This window comes from Oryctolagus cuniculus, chromosome 12 (assembly GCF_051225735.1).
Source record: "Oryctolagus cuniculus isolate XC-2025 breed Fujian yellow rabbit chromosome 12, ASM5122573v1, whole genome shotgun sequence".
In the NCBI taxonomy this organism is placed as follows: domain Eukaryota; kingdom Metazoa; phylum Chordata; class Mammalia; order Lagomorpha; family Leporidae; genus Oryctolagus; species Oryctolagus cuniculus.
In genome coordinates this window covers 99,434,280-99,453,948 of record NC_142878.1, presented here as the reverse complement: position 1 = coordinate 99,453,948, position 19,669 = coordinate 99,434,280, and the positions used below count along the sequence as shown (strand labels likewise).

Below are 19,669 nucleotides of genomic sequence, written 5' to 3'. Positions count from 1 at the left end.
TAGACAAACTGCTTCTCATTCTTGTTTATTGTGTAAACTAGAGCTGGAAGGAGTAACTGCCAAGTGCCATTTTACCTCTACAAGAGATTACTTACATTTTTTGTAGCTCTCTTGGACATTTTGGGAACTTCAATTTGTCGAAGATTCTGTGAAACCTCTGCAATGCTTTTATGTCTTATTAATGCATTTTTCCTTTAAAAATAGAAACAGTCAAGACACACTAGTTACAAGTTGCACATAAATAAGAGGCTTCTTCCCAGTTGCTGAAAGACCCCATGAGGATGGTAAAGAAGGGCTTTGTGAACTACAACATAAATGTCACGCACTCCCTAGAGTACACAGGGAATGTCAGATGCTGTGTTAGCAACTCCACAGTTAGCGTCTGTGATTCAACTACTAATTCAATACACCCAATGGACAAAGACAACTGGACTTTGTCAGAATTATAACTAACAGTGCAAATAATTCACTTGATTCCATGAGCTTCTTGGGTTAATATATTAATCTTTCAGAGGACTCAGATTTATTTCACTAAAAACTTAAAATATAGGGGCTGGTGCTGTAGCACAGCAGGTTAAGCCACCAGCTACAGCACTGGCAACCCATATGGGCACCAGTTCAAGTACCAAATGTTCCACTTCTGATCCAGCTCCTTGCTGATGTGCAGGGCAATATGGCCCAAATGCTCGAGCTCCTGCCCCCCCATGCGAGACCCAGATGAAGCTCCTGGCTCTAGGTGGCCCAACCCTGGTCATTGTGGCCATTTGGGGGGTGAGCCAGAGGATGGAAGATCTCTGTCTTTCCTCTGTTACTAACTCTGCCCTTCAAATAAATAAATCTTTAGGGGAAAAAATTAGTATCTAGTTCTTCTAGCTAACAACTGTACCTATCTGACACTGATATTGCCAAGACCTCTGTAAATGTGATGGTAAAGAAGGAAGCTGTTGGGGCTAGCACTGTGGCATAGTGGGCTAAGCCTCTGTCTGCAGCCCTGGCATCCCAAATGGGCGCCGGTTTGAGTCCCAGCTGCTCCTCTTCAGATCCGGCTCTCTGCTATGTCCTGGGAAAGCAGAAGATGGCCCAAGTGGTTGGGCCCCTCCTGTGTGGGAGACCCAGAAGAAGCTCAGGAGTGGCTTCAGATCAGCCCAGCTCCTGCCGTTGAGGCCATCTGGGGAGTGAACTAGTAGAGGGAAGACCTCTCTCTCTCTAACTCTGCCTTTCAAATAAATAAATAAAATTTTTAAAAAAGAAAAAAAGGCGGGGGGCTGTCTTGGCTAGTCTAAAACAAAAGTTTCAGGGGCCAGCACTGCAGCCTAGTGGGTTGGCCTGCCCCTGCAGTGTCAGCATTGCACACGACGGTGGTTCAAGTCCCAGCTGCTCTACTTTCAGTCCAGCTTCCTGCTAATGTGCCTTGGGAAAGAAGTGAAGAATGGCCTGAGTGCTTGAGCCCCTGCCACCCATGTGGGAGACCTGGATGGAGTTCCAGTCTTCTGGCTTCAGCATGGCCCAGTCCTAGTCATTGTGGCCACTTAGGGAGTAAACCAGCGAATGGAACCTGTCTTTTTCTCTCCCTCTCTGTGCTCTTTCAAATAAAAAAAAAAAAAAAAAAAAAAAAAGTTAAGTTTCAAAGAGTGCTAGAGAGGCCTATAGGTCACTGTAAAATGTAGTGAGACAGGAGGTCTGACCGCTTTTGCTCTCTGCGCCCTCCGATCAGGGTTACAGACACAGACTCACCTTCTCTTCTTGGCTGATCTGGTGCGCAGCTCTTCCAGCTGGTCTGATTCGGTGCTGCCCGACACTGATCTGTGAGAACTCGGCAGGAGAGGCACGGAAGGAAGTGGTGATTTGCTCTCTTGTGTTATGGAGTCATCGCTGAAGAAGTCTGTAGGCAGGACGCCAGCCAGCTTCTGAGGAATCATAAACCCGAGGCTGTTGTAAAGGTTTCCCAGCGTCTCTGGGATCGAGTCAATGTACCTGCGGGACAGATGGGTGAAACGTGGAACAGAGGTACCGTCTCACCCGCTCTACTCCCTCCATCAACGCAGTGTTAGAAATACCCCTGACAATCCCATAATGCTGTGACGATAGCACACGTAGCTCATTCAGTAAAACGATTTTAAAGGTAGTTGCCAACAAACTTACAGTTTCAAAATTTCCTCCAGAAAGTTGGACAGGTATGCAGAGTCCTCAGTGAGACACAACATGCGCAGCAAATCTGTCACCTGGCGGAAAGGTGAGAAGTCACCGAATGCCCCCTGCAGAGAAGCCCAAGGCATCCAGGCCACACTCCCGACGGCACTGAGCTGTATACTTGCCTCCTCCACCGTGTGCTCCATATCATCAGGACTTTCAAGTACTGAAGGGCACTGTACACACAGCTCCAAACGAAGAAACACCTGGAGCTGGCACCTGGGCAGAAGAAAATATTTGGTCGTTATCTACTACGAATGCCACTTAGCTAAAAGCGCCTTCCTTAAGCATGCATCTATTTATTTAAGGAAGAGCTAAAAAGGAAAAGAACCACTGTTTTCTCTAATAACCGAGGCGATCATTAGGTAGGATCACAAAAAACCAGCAAAGGGCAATCAATTTTAAACTGACCCACACCACCTCAGAGCTCTGTTTCAGGACTTTATTTTTTAAATTTTTATAAATTTGACAAGCAGAGTTAGACAGTGAGAGAGAGAGAGACAGAGACAGAGAGAAAGGTCTTCCTTCCATTGGTTCACCCCCTAAATGGCCGCTACAGCTGGCGCTGTGTCGATCCTAAGTCAGGAGCCAGGTGCTTCTCCTGGTATACCATGCAGGTGCAGGGCCCAAGCACTTGGGCCATCCTCCACTGCACTCCCAGGCCACAGCAGGGAGTTGGGCTGGAAGAGGAGCAGCCGGGACTAGAACCCGGTGCCCATATGGGATGCCGGCACTGTAGGTGGAGGATTAACCAAGTGAGCCACGGCGTTGGCCCCTTGGAATAATATTTAAAGAGTTAAAATGCAGGAACTTACTCTCTGACTTTGTCTTCTTTATCCAGCTTTTTCCCTAGATTCTGTCGAAGACTTTTGCTCGTTTTTAAAAAGTTACTTTTTACTTGATTCAGACAAGTTACCTGAAAATATAAAATTTTAATCAAATAGTAAGCTACTTGCTATTTTTTAATTTCTTTCACATTTGACTAACTCCTTAAAATGGGAAGTATGTTACAAATTTCTCTATTCTTTCATTTGGATGAAGAATAGTGAATCAAATATTATTCTTTTTAGATCTTTAAAAAAATTGCAAAAAAGTATTTTTGGGCAAATATGCATGGTTACAGCAAGTCTGTAGATTTAAACTATCTTAAGTGGATGGTTCTGGGGGCCTGTTTTGTGGTGTAGTAGGTTAGGCTGCCACCTGTGTCACCAGTATCCAACATGGATGCAGGTTCAAGTCCTAGCTGCTCTACTTCTGATCTGGCTTCCTACTAATGTGCCTGGGAAAGCAGCAGAAGACGGCCAAGTAATTGGGCCTCTACATCCACGTGGGCCAGATGAAGCTCTTGGCTGTTGCAGCCGTTTGGGGAGTAAAGCAGAGGATGGAAAATCTCTGATTCTCCCACTCTCTGTAACTCCACCTTTCAAAAAATAGATAAATCCTTTTTTTTTTTTTTTTTTAAAGAAAGATTCCACAAAGTAGTGACTCTTTATGCTCATCACACAGAAAGAGCCCTGCTTTTCTGCTTTCACCACTAAACATGAACAGAAATGATAATAATATGGTCTAAAAGAGTGGTGCAGAGAATCCTGTGTGTAAGGATCTAGGGAGCTTTTTCAAAGTATAGCTGTCTGGTTTCAACGCAAAATCTGTTTCAATTCATCTGGAGGAAGCCAGGCATTAACCTGGCTTTATTTGTTTATTTGAGAGGTAGAGTTACAGAGAGAGAGAGAGAAAGGTCTTCCATCTGCTGGTTTACTCCCCAAATGCCTGCAACAGCAGGAACTGGGCTGATCTGAAGCCAGAGCCATGCAGGTGCAGGGGTCCAGGTACTTGGGCCATCTTCTACTGCTTTCCCAGCCATAGCAGAGAGCTGGATTGGAAGAGGAGCAGCCGGGACTCCAACTGGCACCCATATGGGATGCCGGCAGCATAGGCAGAGGGTTAACCTAGTGCACCACAGCACCAGCCCCCGGTATCAACATTCTAAAAAAGATTTAAAGTACAGCTGGGATTAAAACACACACACACACACACACACACACACACACAATGGCACTCACATGAGCAAAACAGCTTTCCACAGGAGAAAAAGACATGTAACTGTCTGCACTCACACCACTTCTTTGATCTCTGCCTTAGCAGTCATTGTGTTCACCTTCTCGGATCTGGAGCTACAATCACTCCCTTGCTCATCTTATCATCCCTGCATCACACATAGCATAACAGACATCCCCCAACAGGTATGAAGCAAACCACTACTGCATCTATAACAGGCAACGACATCTGGACTCTTACTTCTAATTCCTTGATGCCTTTTGATTTCAGGAACACTTTAATGGTGGAGATTATGTTCCGAGCACACGAACACAATGTGGTTTCTCCTGAGGCCACAGTCTTTTGGTAATTTTCATGTATGTAAGACAGTAGTTCATCCTCAGTTTTAAAATCTGTGAAAAAAGGTAAAATTGATTATCACATCCAGCTCAAGCCCTTTTGTTTAATTTAATTTAAGCCACTGGTTGTCAACTAGGGGAGATGTCTGCCTCTTAGGGCTAATTTGGCTACGTTTGGATTATCCCAGCTGGTGGTGAGGAGTGGCGGCTGTTACTGGTATTGACTATGTAGAGGCCAGGGAGCTAAACATCCAACAGTGTGAGACAGCCCTCACCACAAAGAAGCATCTGGCCCAAAATGTCTACAATGTTGAAACTAAGAAAGTGCAGAGAGAGGTGATTAGTTTAGGGCTTTGCAAATCAAGTGTATTAGTAAAAAATGTAAGGGTAGGAAGAAATAAAATTGTCTTTGTTCACAGATGACATGGTCGTCTACATAGAAAATCCAAGAGTCAACAACTGCTGGAACTAACAAGCAATCACAACAAGGTTGCATGTTCGTGCACAGAAGACGCAATGTGTCACGATCTCAGTTCTCCTCAACTTGATCTACAGATTCAATGCCCTCCCAATCAGACTTTCAGGAAGTTACTTTGTGGATCCACAAACTTATTCTAAAGTTTACATGCAGAAGTCAGAGGTCCAGCCAGCAAAGTTAACTCAACATTGACATGAATAACAAAGTTGGAGGACAGATGTCATGACTTATATAAAGCTACGGAAGTGTGGTATCGGCAAAAGAATAAACAAACAGGTCAATGGAACAGATTACAGTACCACATTAACACAGCCAATGGGTCTTCGACAAAGGGGGAAAGAGAATACAATGGATAAAAAGATAGTTTTTCAACAAAATAACATATTAGTAATACACCTGAACTAGTCAGTAATCATGACTGTGAACATTTACTGACAAACCTGCTATAGTTAAGAAGAAATTATCAGACTGGACTTTTTAAAATGTATGCTTTTTACAAAGATATATCCAAAACATAATGACAAAGAGACACTGAAAATGTTAATAACCTTAAGGTATAAGGTTATTAGAAATAAAGTGGTTATTATTCATTGCAAAAGACATAAGAGCAAGGAAGATATAAATAATTATGATCTCGTATGAACCTAACAAGAAAGTCTCAAAAGATATGATGTAAAACTAGAAGGATCGCAAGGGAATTCTGACAAATATACATGGAGAAAGACTAATATAACCATCTCAGTAATGGATAAAAGAAAAATTTAATGGCCAAGAATATTGAATATTCAAACATTAATAACCAAGTGCTCAACAATTAAAGAATACACATTACTTTCGACTACACATGAAATATTAAAACTTGACCACATACTAGGCCAGGTTGCAGCAAATATTAAAGAAGCAATATGTTACAGACCACATTCACTGAACCAGTCCAAAATAGTAAAAGCTAATTATGAAATAAAACATTTTTCAAAAAAGATAAGCTAAACAAAATGGAGAGAGGAAAAAATAAGTCATAAATAAACAATGTTAGAAATGAAAAAAAGAGAAAAAGCAGATAACTAATAAGAGGGAAGGTCAAATTTTTTTCCATAGATATGCAGTTGTTCTAGCAACTTGTGTGAAAAGATTATCCTCTTCCTCTTACTGGGCTGCCTCTGTCATTTTACAACTGTTATCTAGGTTTATTTCTGGATCTAGTTTAGAAGTTACATGAAAACCGTCTGATCTTTAACACTGCTGTGTTTGCTCTCCCTTGCAGGTAGGTATCTATCAATCACCCAGATTCTCACCTACCTTTACGAGCTCATTAAGGATGCTTTGTCATGGCTGGTGCCGTGGCTCACTTGGCTAATCCTCCACCTGTGGCGCTGGTACTCCGGGTTCTAGTCCCGGTTGGGGCGCCGGATTCTGTCCCGGTTGCCCCTCTTTCAGGCCAGCTCTCTGCTGTGGCCCAGGAAGGCAGTGGAGGATGGCCCAAGTACTTGGGCCCCTGCACCCGCATGGGAGACCAGGAGGAAGCACCTGGCTCCTGGCTTCAGATCAGTGCAGCGCCGGCCGTAACAGCCATTTGGGGGGTGAACCAACAGAAGGAAGACCTTTTTCTCTGTCTCTCTCTCTCACTGTCTAACTCTGCCTGTTTAAAATAAATAAATAAAGGCCGGCGCCGTGGCTCAATAGGCTAATCCTCCACCTTGCGGCGCCGGCACACCGGGTTCTAGTCCCGGTTGGGGCGCCGGATTCTGTCCCGGTTGCCCCTCTTCCAGGCCAGCTCTCTGCTATGGCCAGGGAGTGCAGTGGAGGATGGCCCAGGTGCTTGGGCCCTGCACCCCATGGGAGACCAGGAAAAGCACCTGGCTCCTGGCTCCTGGCATCGGATCAGCGCGGTGAGCCGGCCACAGCGCGCTGGCCGTGGCGGCCATTGGAGGGTGAACCAACGGCAAAGGAAGACCTTTCTCTCTGTCTCTCTCTCTCACTGTCCACTCTGCCTGTCAAAAAAAAAAAAAAAAAAAAAAAAAGCAAGAGAGAGAACAAAGTCTTCTATCCCCTGGTTCACTCCCTAAATGGCTGCAATAGCCAGAGCTGGGCTGATCTGAAGCCAAGAGCCAGGAGCCTCTTCCAAGTCTTCCATGTGGGTACAGGGGCCCAAGTACTTGAGCAACCCTCCACTGCTTTCCCAGGAACGTTAGCAGGGAACTGGATCTGAAGAGGAGCAGCCGGGACACGAACCAGTGCCCATATGGGATGCCAGCGCTGCAGGTAGAGACTTAGTCCACTGCACCACAGCGCCGGCTCCAAGAAGAACCTTTAAACGAGCAGAAACCTTCACTCGAGAATTTCCAAAAGAACTCAAAGGTGGCATCATACAATCATTGCCAGAGTTTACAAGCTATGTTCACGCTCGTCCCATAGGACTAGCACTATCACTGAGTTAAGAATGTACATTGACAGTAAGAAACACACTTAACTTCCATCTATTTACCAGGGAAAAAAAAAGGAAAAAATATGCAAATAGGAAAATAAAAACAGTGCAACTAAATTCTTCTGCCCACCTCTGTAAGACTTCAAAAAGCCCAGCCCTAGGTCATTCAAGAACCTTTTCCCTCTCGCTCTACTCACAAAAGCAAGACTTCCTTAACCACTGTCCTATGGCCAAGCCATGGCTCTTCCTGGGGACTCCGCTTAGCTGATCCTGCAGATGGAACACTCGTCTTTTACCTGTCTGCCCTCTGACTGCTGCTCATTCTTGGAAGTGCAGCCTGACCTCCACGGTGTTTTAGAAGTCTTCTCTTGATCTGAGCCCTGACCTTCAACCTTCCCTCTGCCGGGTCCCAGTCTGGTCTTGACTTCCCACATGGGCATGTATTTCCTTTTTTAGATTTGTGGTTCTTCTAGATACTGATAGTTCATCAGTTTTGTCTCTACAGTTAGATCAGAAATCTAAGGATAGGATGCTTTCATTGTATTTGCCGTAACATACTTTGGGACACGAGGCAGATATCCAAGCAATCAATTAAGGGACGTGATACGAAGGCTTATTTTAAAACATGCAGACTATAAAGGAGTAAACGCAGACATCAGAATGCTACAGGCTGGAGGAGTACCTTTGGGTTTAGAACTTCTTAACGTCCTCCCTCTGTCTTCCAGCTTATCTGCTGCTCTTCCACCAGCTATCCTTGGGATCCCCTTTTCCCCAGCCACGTCTGGACTGCCATCCGGCTGTAACTTCTGAGCCTTTACATTGAGCCTGGCAACGTTCACCATCTTCAAGGAACGGCACATGGTATTCATCTTCTGCCTCACTGGAGTGCGGGGGACACCGCCTACAAAAACGGCATCAGGGGAAGAAAAGTCAGTCAGTGTTGCTTCTGCAGAACCAAGAATTACTGTAATTCAGATTACTGTGAAAGAATATTGAAGTACATCCCTTCAGAATGATCTGATTTGGTGGTTTTCTCCCCCCTATTCAGGGTGAAAAGAGCCTTTCTTTAAAAAAACTTTAGAAATTAAACATCGCGGGGCTGGCACTGTAGTGTAGAAGGTAAAGCTGCCGCCTGCAGTGCCGGCATCCCACATGGGCGCTGGTTCAAGACCCGGCTCCTCCACTTTCCATCTGGCTCTCTGCTATGGCCTGGGAAAGCAGTAGATGGCCCTAGTCCTTGGGCCTCTGCACCCACATGGGAGACCGGGAAGAATCTCCTGGCTTAGGATCAGTTCAGCTCTGGCCTTTGTAGTCATCTGGGGAGCGAACCAGCAAATGGAAGACCTTTCTCCTTCTCTCTCTGTGTAACTTCAACTTTCAAATAAACAAATAAATTAAAAAAAAAAAAAAAAAGAAATTAAACATCTCAGTGTGATGAGTTTTCTGTAAGGCAATTGCCAAACATGTATTCTGGGATCGCCTACTAGGCTGGGATGAAACTTTTCCAAAGGGCAACCTAGCAATCTGCATCAGGGGCCAGTTTTCATAACCTATGACACAGTAACTTGTTCCTGGAAACCTCCCCTTAGAAAATCAGTCAAAGATCATGTTTTTTACATGATGTACACTGTGGTATTATTTATAATTTTTTTTTTTTGACAGGCAGAGTGGACAGTGAGAGAGAGAGAGAGAGACAGAGAGAAAGGTCTTCCTTTTGCTGTTGGTTCATCCTCCAATGGCCGGCGTGCTGCAGCCAGCGCACCACACTGATCTGATGGCAGGAGCCAGGTGCTTATCCTGGTCTCCCATGCTGGTGCAGGGCCCAAGGACTTGGTCCATCCTCCACTGCACTTACCTGGCCACAGTAGAGAGCTGGCCTGGAAGAGGGGCAACCGGGACAGAATCCGGCGCCCCGACCGGGACTAGAACCCGGTGTGCCGGCGTCGCAAGGCGGAGGATTAGCCTAGTGAGCCGCGGCACTGGCTGTATTATTTATAATTAAAAAACAGAAAACCAGGAGCCAGCATTGTGTCACAGTGAGATAGGTTGCTGCCTGCAGTGCTGGCATCTCATATCGAGTTCCAGCTGCTCTGCTTTAGACCCAGCTCTGTGCTAACTCACCTGGGAGGGCAGTGGGGAATAGCCCAAGTACTTGGGTCCCTACCACCCCAATGGGAGACCCGGGTGACGCTCTGGCCTCCTGGCCCAGCCCTGGCTGTTGTAGCTGTTTAGGGAGTGAACCAGGGGATGGAAGATTGATTCTTTATTTCTCTCTCCCCTTCAAATAAATAATCTTAAAGAAAAAACAGAAAACTTAAATGTTCAACAAAGTAAAAATTTTGTAAATTTTGTTAAGCAATAAATGAGAATAACTGAAAATGCAAGGCACCAGATGAACAAATATGTATAATACAAAGTTGTTAACTTACATTTCTGCTATAACTAAAAATCAAAGTGTTTTACTCATGTATTTTTTTTAACATTATTGAACTAAAGTAATTTTTCCCTTCTTCATTTAGTTACCATTTCACCCTTACTCCAGGAAATGTCCATTATTTAAATTTTTATTTATTTTCACTTCATTTGAAAGGTAGACAGACAGAAAGTGAGAAACAAAGAGAGAGAGGCCTTCGATCTGCTGGTTCATTCCTCAATGCCCACAACAGCCAGGGCTGGGCAAGGCTGAAGATAGGAGCTAGGAATTCAATTCAGGTCCCCCAAATACTTGAGCCATCACCTGCTGCCTCCAAGGGGGTGCATTTGCAGGTAGCTATAACAGACAGCAGAGCTGGGACTTGAACTCAGGTACTATGATATTAAGTATTAAGGCACGCCAAGTGGCAGCTTAACCACTTTGCCAAATGGTCGCTCCAGATGTCAATCTTTTAAAACACATGATATCAAAGTAGTCTAGAGACAGGCCTTCTATGTTCATACGTTTCTTTCTGCTGTCCTCTTGATTAGTTGCAGTGGATTCTTCACGGGATCTTCTCTGGTAGAGCTCCGAGAGGCCCCGGGTTAATTCACTCTCGGTTTTAGAAGCCTCTTCCTTAATACATGAGGCAGCCTGTAGTAACCTGGAAAGTGAAGATGTCCAGCATAAAACCAAAATTCTAATTTTCCAAGAATTTTAAAAAATCAACAAAGCAGCAAAAGTAAATCTATCATCCTTTTAAAAACTTATCAAAAGACTGCCCCACAAGATGCGTCCAAAAGTAATTTCTCAGGAAGAAAAATGTCCCTACTGCCATTATTTACAAAGCTGCCTTGTTCACAAGATCACACCCAGTACTGGCTTTCAACAGGGTTCTTCATGTATTAGGAGACACATCTAACCATTATCTCAACAGTTTCTAGTTGAGGCTTCCACAGTTATTTTTCACTCAGCTTATAAAAAACATTAAAATACATTACAATGTAATACAGTGTAACAGGTATTGCAACAGTCCTTGAATAATTCTTTACCATTGAAATAAACAAAGGTGTATTGCCAAGAGGAGGAAGTGTGGGAAGTGAAATGATTAATGCTTTTTTTTCCCCATCTAGACTTAAATAAATAAATATCAATCACTAAGGAAATCATGAAAATGGCATAACATGCAAAAAGTGCTGTTTGTATTTCAATATTTTCTATCATCTGATATCATCTGATTATAAAACAGGAGAAAGTTATGGTGACATGAGGTGAACAGATATCACAGGTCAGAATACACGCTGGGGCTGTCAGATTCACACATGTAGTAGACTGATTCTCCCTAAGAGCTAGTGTTTCCTGCAACAGTGGGGAAGGTTTTTTTTTTTCTGTTAATATTTAAAAATATGAACTTCTCAGAAAAAGTACAGAAAGCAACATGAAACAGACAAGCATGTACCTCTCACCAAGATAAAATACAAAGTACTTGTTAGTAGTTTGCCATACTGCTTCACTTTTTAACAAAATGTCCCATTACACACACAACTAAAGCCTTAGCCCATTTTTTCCCATCCCTTCCTCCCAGTATTCTAGCATTATAGACAAACAAATGCAATAACATGTCATGAATTTTACATAAATGATGAGTTCTTTAGTAACTGGATGCTAATCTTTTGCTGTTTATATGGCTTGCAGCTGCCTTAAGTGTAGGATTTATTTATTTGAAAAGCACAGTTAAAGAGAGGCAAAGGGAGAGAGGGAGGGAGGAAAGGAGGGAGGGAGGGAGAGAGAGAGAAGACTTCCACCTGCTGATTCACTCCCAAAATGGCTACAAGGGTGGGAGCTGGGCCAATGTGAAGCCAGGAGCCTGGAGCTTCCTCCGGGTCTCCCACATGTGTGCAGGGGCCCAAGGACTTGAGCCATCTTCTACTGCTTTCCCAGGCCATAGCAGAGGGTTGGATCAGAAGTGGAGCAGCTGGGACTCGAACCAGCACCCCTATAGGAATGTCAGCACTGCAGACTGCAGCTTAATCCACTATGCTGCAGTGGCGGCCCCCTGCCTTTGTACTTTAATACAGAAACTTTTAAAAATAATTATTGTAAAACTTCCAGTGTTTTCCTTTATGGTTTGAATTTTTTATGTCTTGAATAAGAATTTCATCCTTACCTTGATATTCTCCTAGTTTTTTTTTTTCTTCTAAAAATTTCAACATTTGCTTCTCACATTTGGTCTACTGATCTATTAGAAGCTTACTTTAAGAGATAACTTCAAAAAGTGTGGAAAAATGGAATTAAAAGATAAGTTTTATTTTTGTGCAAAAATTGAAGTCCATATATATGCATAGTCTTCAAAAAGCTCATGGAAATGCATATTATTAAAAAAACCTATGGGAATACTTAAAGATTTTTTATACCAAAATCAACTCCTTTTAGTCCCATTTTCCATGAAGTTTTTGAAGTACCTTTGTATATTCTGTGAGGTAAAAATTTAATTTTTGTCTTTTTTTCTTGTAAATAGCCAATCATTATCACTATACAGTAAACTCAATTTTTTTTTAAGTAAAGGGCCACTACTTTAAAGCCATCCCCTGCCACATCCCAGGGTGAGCATTAGCAATCAGTTAGCATCAAAAGCAGAGCTGGAACTCAAACACAGGTACTCTGATATAGGAGTCAGATGTCCCAGTCATTGCACCAAACATCTGCCCCAGCTAAATCTATTCTTTCCCTGCTGATTTATGATGTGACCTTTGTCATATACCAAGTTGCCATACATGTGTGGGCCACTTTCTGGGCTCTACTACTGGTCAATCCTTGCACCAATACCACACTGCCTTATTATATTTTTAGACAAATTTATGTGTTTGTGTGTGTATTTAAAAAAGTGAGAGACAGAAACAGAGAGTGAGATGAAGAAATCTTCCATCTATTGGCTCACTCCCCAAATGGAAGCAATAGACAGGTCTGGGCCAGGCCAAAGTCAGGAACCAGAACTCCATCCTGGTCTCCCACATGAGTGGCAGGGGCCTAAGTCCTTGGACCATCTTTGGCTGCCTTCCCAGGTGCATTAGCTAGGAGTCATATCAGAAGCGAGCAGCTGGGAGTCGAACCAGCATTCTGCTACTTGATCTCAGCCAAAAGGCCAAGAAGCAATTGAACCAGCATTCTGATACTGGATGTCTGTGTCACAGGTGGTGGTTTAATCCACTGCATCACACACAGCCCCACACTGCCTTATTTACTAAAACTTCATGGCAAATCTTCATATCTCACCAGGGGATATGTACTTGTTTTGTTCTTGGCCCTTTATTCTTACCTACCTTTGTAAGCTTTATTCATAGGTATCTTAATAATTTAACATAAATTATATACATTTATGTGGATTACAATTTCTAATTGTTGTTGGCATATTATTTACTTTATACACTGACTTTTGTATACACCAACACTGTTGAAGTCTCTTATCAGTTTAATGATGTGCCTGTAGAATATTCCAGATTTTCTGTGAAAATTGTACTATTTTCAAATGTCAGTATTAATACTTCATGAAAATAGATGTATTTTTAAAATATGGGCCATATTTGTACAGTAAAACTACAAAATGCTGAGAGAAATTAAATGGAGAGATGTACCATGAACATTGCTAAGATATCAGATCTTCCCAAATTTATCTATGACTCAACAGACTCGCAGTCAAAATTCCAACAGGCTTTTTTTGTGGAAACTGAGAAGCTGACTCTGTGGAAATACAAAAGATCTAGAATGACCAAAGAAATCTGAATCAAACAGTAGAGAAGACTACCTGATTTAAAGACTTTACTATAAAGCTAAAGTATGTGGTACTACAGTATGTGGGTGTAAAGCCATATTAATGCATGTGGTATTTATAGTTTCCAGACTTTAGTCCATCTAGAAATAGATCTGCAAAATGATGGTAAACTGATGTTTCATAAAGATGCCACAGTAGCACAATGGGAAAAGGATCATCCTTTAACAAATGGTAATGGAACAACTGGCTATCAGTACACAGAAATTAAACCTCCACCTCACCTCTTAATAATAGTTTGAATTTTTGTTATACCTTTTACATTACTAATATTGTCATTTTTCTTTCTTAAAAAAAAGCTTAATTTTGCTATAATTATTTTATTTTGCTTTTCAAAGTTGATTTTGCTGATAATGTTATTCTTTGTTTTCTATTCATTTCTGTTCTTTATAACTGATTTTCTTGAGAATGGAGGGTAACTCTTATTTACTTGGATTATATTCTTAGTAAGTGGTTTTTAACTTTAATAAAACTATTTTAAGCCTATCAATATAGCCTAAGTATAAATTCAGCTGCAAGTTTGTTATTTCCTATGTTAACTGACACTTAGTATTAAATATTTTCAGATATCTATAATATGGGTATTTAATTTATATTTAATTTGACAAATTTCTTTGGTCATTTGAAAGAATCTTGACATGTATATATTTACATATTATCTAACAATCTCACAATATGTACCAAGTATGAGTGCTTTATTTTTGAAGTTAGTTTTTAATATTGGATTATACCCAAGAGAATGTGGTTAAAAATGCAGATAATTGAGAATTGATTTTGATAACCAATATCCAGAGAAAAATAGAAAAGTTTTACCAGAATGACTCCATCAAATTTGAACTGGCACCACTGGTGTTTGAGAAAGGAAACCAATTCTCCACAATGGTGGGACTCCAGGCAACGGTGCGGCCAAGCTCCTGCTGGGCCCACTCTGGAACAGGAGGAGCTGCAGGAACAGAGGAACGGAGGGAAGGAGGCATTACAACTACAGCAGATAGACCCCTGTGCTCATGCCTCCCCTACACGGCTAGCTTCCCTCCAAAGAATGTACAAAGCAACATCCTAAAAACAACCTGTGCTTGTGTGTGCTATCAACTCCTACAGGACTAGGTTGCCTATGAAAAAAAATACTTCTGGTAATGTACAAGCACAGTTTGAAGGTTTTCTGTTCTTGTTATCAGCAACAAATCCCCTAATTGATTTCTGAAACACTCCTCTAAAATAAGTTGTTTCTCTATATCTGTATTCCTTAAAAGTGGCGTTAACAGGGCCAGCGTTGTTGACACAGAAGGTAAAGCCAGTGCCTGCAATGCCAGCATCCCACATGGGCACTGATTTGAGTCCCTGCTGCTCTACTTCAGACCCAGCTCCCTGCTAATGCACCTTGGAAAGTAGCAGATGGCCCAAGTGATCCTGAATAAAGTTCCTGGATTCTATCTGGCCCAGCCCTGGAAGTTGCAGCCATTTGGGGAGTGAACCAACAAATGAAGATCTCTGTCTCTCCCTCTGTCTCCAACTCTGCCTTTCAAATAAGTAAACCTTTTTTAAAAAAGCCGCTGCCTGCAGTGCATATGGGTCCCGTTTCAAGTTCCGGTTACTCCACTTCCAATCCAGCTCTCTGTTGTGGTCTGGGAAAGCAGCGGAAGATAGCCCAAGTCTTGGGGCCCTGCACCCACATGGGAGAACTGGAAGAAGCTCCTGGCTTCTGGCTTCAGATCAGTGCAGCTCCAGCTGTTGCAGCCAGTTGGGGAGTGAACCAGTGGATGGAAGACCTCTATCTCTCTCTGCCTCTCCTTCTCTCTGTGTGTAACTCTGACTTGCAAATAAATAAATAAATCTTAAAAAAAAAAAAAAAGATTTTTATCTACTTATTTGAGAGAGAGTTACAGACAGTGGGAGACAGAGAGGTCTCCCATCCACTGGTTCACTCCTTAAATGGCCACAACGGCCAGAACCAGGCTGATCTGAAGCCAGGAGCTTCTTCTGGGTCTCCCACATGGGTGCAGGGGTCCAAGCACATGGACCATCCTCTGCTGCTTTCCCAGGTGCATTAGCAGGGAGCTGGATGAGAAGTGAAGCAGCCGGGACTTGAACCATATGGGATGTTGGTGTTAAAGGCAGTGGCTTTACTCACACAACCTCATTGGCCCTATTTCAGAGCTTTGAACATCACTCACAACTCCCATCATCTCCAGTGCAGGCAGACCAGCCACACTCCAGGCATGTGGATCTGACGTCTACTCAGAAATGCATTTGGATGTCTAACAGACAACTCAGACTTAACATGTCAAAACAAACCCCTGATCCTGGCCCTCCCAGTCCCCTGCTTCTCCCACAGCCTTCCCCATCTCAGAAGGCAACTGCAATCTACTAGTTGCTTAGGCCAAACATCTCTAGTCACTTTCAATTCCCTATATTTCACACCACACATTTGATTCAAGAGCAAATCCTGTTGGCTTTACTTTCAAAATATATCAACACTCCAACTACTTCTAAGTTCTGCGTTGCTACCATCACCTCTTGCCTGGACTCCTACAATATATCTGTCATCTCTCTGTTTCTCTCCTTGCCTCTCCAAAGCCAATTCTCAACACAGCAGCCAAAGCAATGCCACTAAAACTTAAGGTCCGATCAAGTCACTGTGGAAAACCACCCAAAGGGTTCCTTTCCTGCTCGCAGAAAAAGACAAAGTCTTTTCAACAGTCGGTGAAGACTACACAGTGTCCTCTGCCCTCAACTCCTACCCACTCTTGTTCCTTCCAGCCTCAGCCACAGGCTTCCTTGCTGTCCCTCTGACCAGCAACTTCTCCCATCACTTCTGTCTTTGTTCGGTATCATCTTTTCTTGGTTTTTAAATATTTATTTATTTACTTGAAAGGCAGAGATACAGAGAGGCAGAGGCAGAGAGAGGTCTTTCAACCACTGGTTCACTCCCCAGATATCCCCAATGGCCGGAGCTGCACTGATCCAAAGCCAGGAGCCAGGAGCTTACTCTGAGTCTCCCACGCTGATGCAGGGCCCAAGCACTTGGGCCATCTTCCATTGCTTTCCTGGGCCATAGCACAGAGCTGGATTGGAAGTGGTGCAGCTGGGACTCGAACCGGCGCCCAAATGGGATGCCAACACTGCAGGTGGTGGCCTTACGTGTTATGCCACAGTGCCGGCTCCTCAGTATCATCTTAACAAGGCCTTCCCAACCACCCTATTGAAAATTGCACTCTTTCCACCCCAACACTCCCTACTCTTTCTCTCTGCTTTATTACTATAGCACTTATCTCTTTCAAATATACTATATGGTTGCCTTATTTAGTTTACTGTCATGTCTCCCCTGATTAGGTGGCTGGCTCCATAAGAAGAGGCCTTTGTTCTGGTCTCTGATATATTCCCAGTACTCAGAACAGTGCCTGGTAGAGAGCAGAGCACTCAAAAACTCTGTTGAATAAATGAATGCATGGAAGAAATATCAAGCTGATTATATCTAAACCTATCTAGCTTAAATAGTTTGTAACAATGCAATGATTGCAAAATAGAATCACTACAGTCTTATATGCAGTCTTTATTAAACACAAGGCTATTTCAAAAAGTTCATGGGAAAATGGAATGAAAAAATAACTTTATTTTGGTATAAAAATTAGTTTCGGGGCCGCCACTGTGGCATAGCAGGTTAAGCCACTGCCGAGGACATTGGCATCCCATATGGGTGCCAGTTCAAGTTCCACTAACACATTTCCAATCCAGCTGCCTGCTAATGTGCCCGAGAAAGCAGCAGAGGATGGCTCAAGTGCTTGGGTTCCTGCACCCCATGGGAGACTTGGAAGAAGCTCCTGGCTCCTGGCTTTGGCTGACCCAGCCCCGGCCATTGCAGGAGTGAACCAATGGATGGAAGATCTTTGTCTCTGTCTCCCCCTCTCTCTCTGTAACTTTGCCTTTCAAATAAATAATAAATAAATCTTTACAAAACAAACAAACAAAAAATATTCGGCTTCTATTTAAGAAAGTTCGGATGCAAGAGATGCCTGCAAACCACTCCAGGCTACGCTGGCTGCTGGCTCAGAAGCTTACCAGAAGGAGCAGGATTTTCCAGTGAATCATGAAACTGATTCAGTACGTCATCCACAACATCTGGGAAAAGGGAAGCTGTATCCTGCGGGCCCTGGGCCACAGCTGCTTGGAGAAAATGGTTTTGAAATACAGCCTCTTCAGTGCGGAACACAGTGAGAACTGTAGCATTGGCAGAGAGCGGGGAAATAACTCCGGTGACCGGGGGCCAGCCTTCTCCAGGGTCCACATCAACAACCTACATAAAAAGTGTGAATTAGTTGAGAATATTATTGTAAACATGCAGGAAGAATGCAACTTAGTAAAAGAGTCATTTCCTCAATGATTATTAAGATAAAGAGAAAACAGGAAAAGATAGACTTGATAGCTATCAGAGGTAGAAGAGAATTTATTAATTATATAGTCCTAATCTTTCAATTCATAAATAAGAAAAAACTTTTTTCCCCTCATGGTGGAAAAGTTTATCGGAACACAGTGTAGGGAGGGTTTATAAATAAGAGGCCAGCCTTGAAGGAATCCTACACGGGTCTTCTCCCAGAAGAACCCCACGAGCAAATGGTGCAAAGGATTAAGACTCAGTATGGCCCATGATGGGGAGAGAGAAGAGCTTTGCAGCAACTGTGGGATGAGAGCCGTTCCTCTGGGCAGCCGAGCTGGGCTCTAGGGCCTCAGCCAGCCTACCAGCGAAGGCCTGAGGAGGGGGTCTTCTCATCTTACTGCTTTCCAGGGAGAAGGTGGGAGCCATCAGGTCTCTCAAAGCAGAACGTGCCCCACGTGTGCCCACTCGAAGCTTGCAGGAAGGTGTGGCTGCTATACTGAATGCCAGGAGGTGCAGCTGATTATCATCCCCGTCTATAGAGGGACTGAGGCTCAACGAAGAGGTAACCAGTTTAAGGTCACTTAGTAAGAGGAGAATCCAAGCTCATCTGACTTCAAAACCTGTGTAGACCCGGCTGGACTGTGGTACAGGTTAAGCCACAGCGTGTGATGCTGACATCCCATATCAGAGTCCCAAGTCCTAGCTGCTCTGTTTCTGATTCAGCTTCCTGCTGAAGCACCAGGCAGCAGAACATGGCCCAAGCACTTGGGCCCCTGCTACCCATGGGAGACCAGGATGAAGTTCTTGGCTCTTGTCTTCAGCCTAGCCTAGATCTGGCTACTGGGGCCACATATGGAGTGAATCAGAAGATAAAAGATCTCTCTCCTTCCCTCTGTCACTATGCCTTTCAAATAAATTAATATTAAAAAAAAAAAAGCATTCAATTAACCACGAGACAACACTATCATCTAAGGAATTTATCCACAACAGACAATGAGCAAAGGAGCTGAGACTTAATGCAGACTGCCCGATTCCCAGCCCAGCACTCTTTCCATCAGTGCATACAACTCTTAGAGTGGTAACTACTCAATCACCACCCCCTTTTTCTTTAGAATGCTTCCCAATGGCTCCTGAGACTAGAAGGGCAAAGGCAATGGTAAAGACTCTGCTGATAGTTTAAAAAGGAAGTATAGCCAGCGCCACGGCTCACTTGGTTAATCCTTCGCCTGTGGCACTGGCACCCTGGGTTCTAGTCACAGTCAGGGCGCCAGATTCTGTTCCGCTTGCTTCTCTTCCAGTCCAGCTCTCTGCTGTGGCCCGGGAAGGCAGCGGAGGATGGCCCAAGTGCTTGGGCCCTGCACCCGCATGGGAGACCAGGAGAAGCACCTGGCTCCTGGCTTCAGATCAGTGCAGCACCGGCAGTTGTGGCCATTTGGGGAGTGAACCAACGGAAGGAAGACCTTTCTCTCTCTCTCTCTCTCTCTCTCTCTCACTGTCTAGCTCTGCCTGTCAAAAAACAAAAACAAAAAAACAAAAGGAAGTAATGTTTTTATAAATTTTTAAGAA

At 43.5% G+C, this 19,669-nt stretch overlaps 1 protein-coding gene across 3 annotated transcripts in view; it reads right to left on the bottom strand.

Annotated features, from left to right (window-relative positions):
• The window catches only part of TICRR (TOPBP1 interacting checkpoint and replication regulator), a 46,144-nt gene that overhangs the window by 18,657 nt on the left and 7,818 nt on the right, over positions 1 to 19,669 (bottom strand). For all 3 annotated transcript variants that reach the window (XM_070054525.2, XM_070054526.2, XM_089310713.1), the window contains exons 4-13: positions 17,788 to 18,022; positions 14,542 to 14,671; positions 10,427 to 10,566; positions 8,172 to 8,390; positions 4,489 to 4,640; positions 3,006 to 3,106; positions 2,316 to 2,409; positions 2,143 to 2,222; positions 1,735 to 1,974; positions 96 to 192 (exon numbers count right to left, since the gene is read on the bottom strand). In XM_070054525.2, the coding sequence (XP_069910626.1) occupies positions 96 to 192; positions 1,735 to 1,974; positions 2,143 to 2,222; positions 2,316 to 2,409; positions 3,006 to 3,106; positions 4,489 to 4,640; positions 8,172 to 8,390; positions 10,427 to 10,566; positions 14,542 to 14,671; positions 17,788 to 18,022 (1,488 nt within the window). The remainder of the gene's footprint in view (positions 1 to 95; positions 193 to 1,734; positions 1,975 to 2,142; positions 2,223 to 2,315; positions 2,410 to 3,005; positions 3,107 to 4,488; positions 4,641 to 8,171; positions 8,391 to 10,426; positions 10,567 to 14,541; positions 14,672 to 17,787; positions 18,023 to 19,669) is intronic.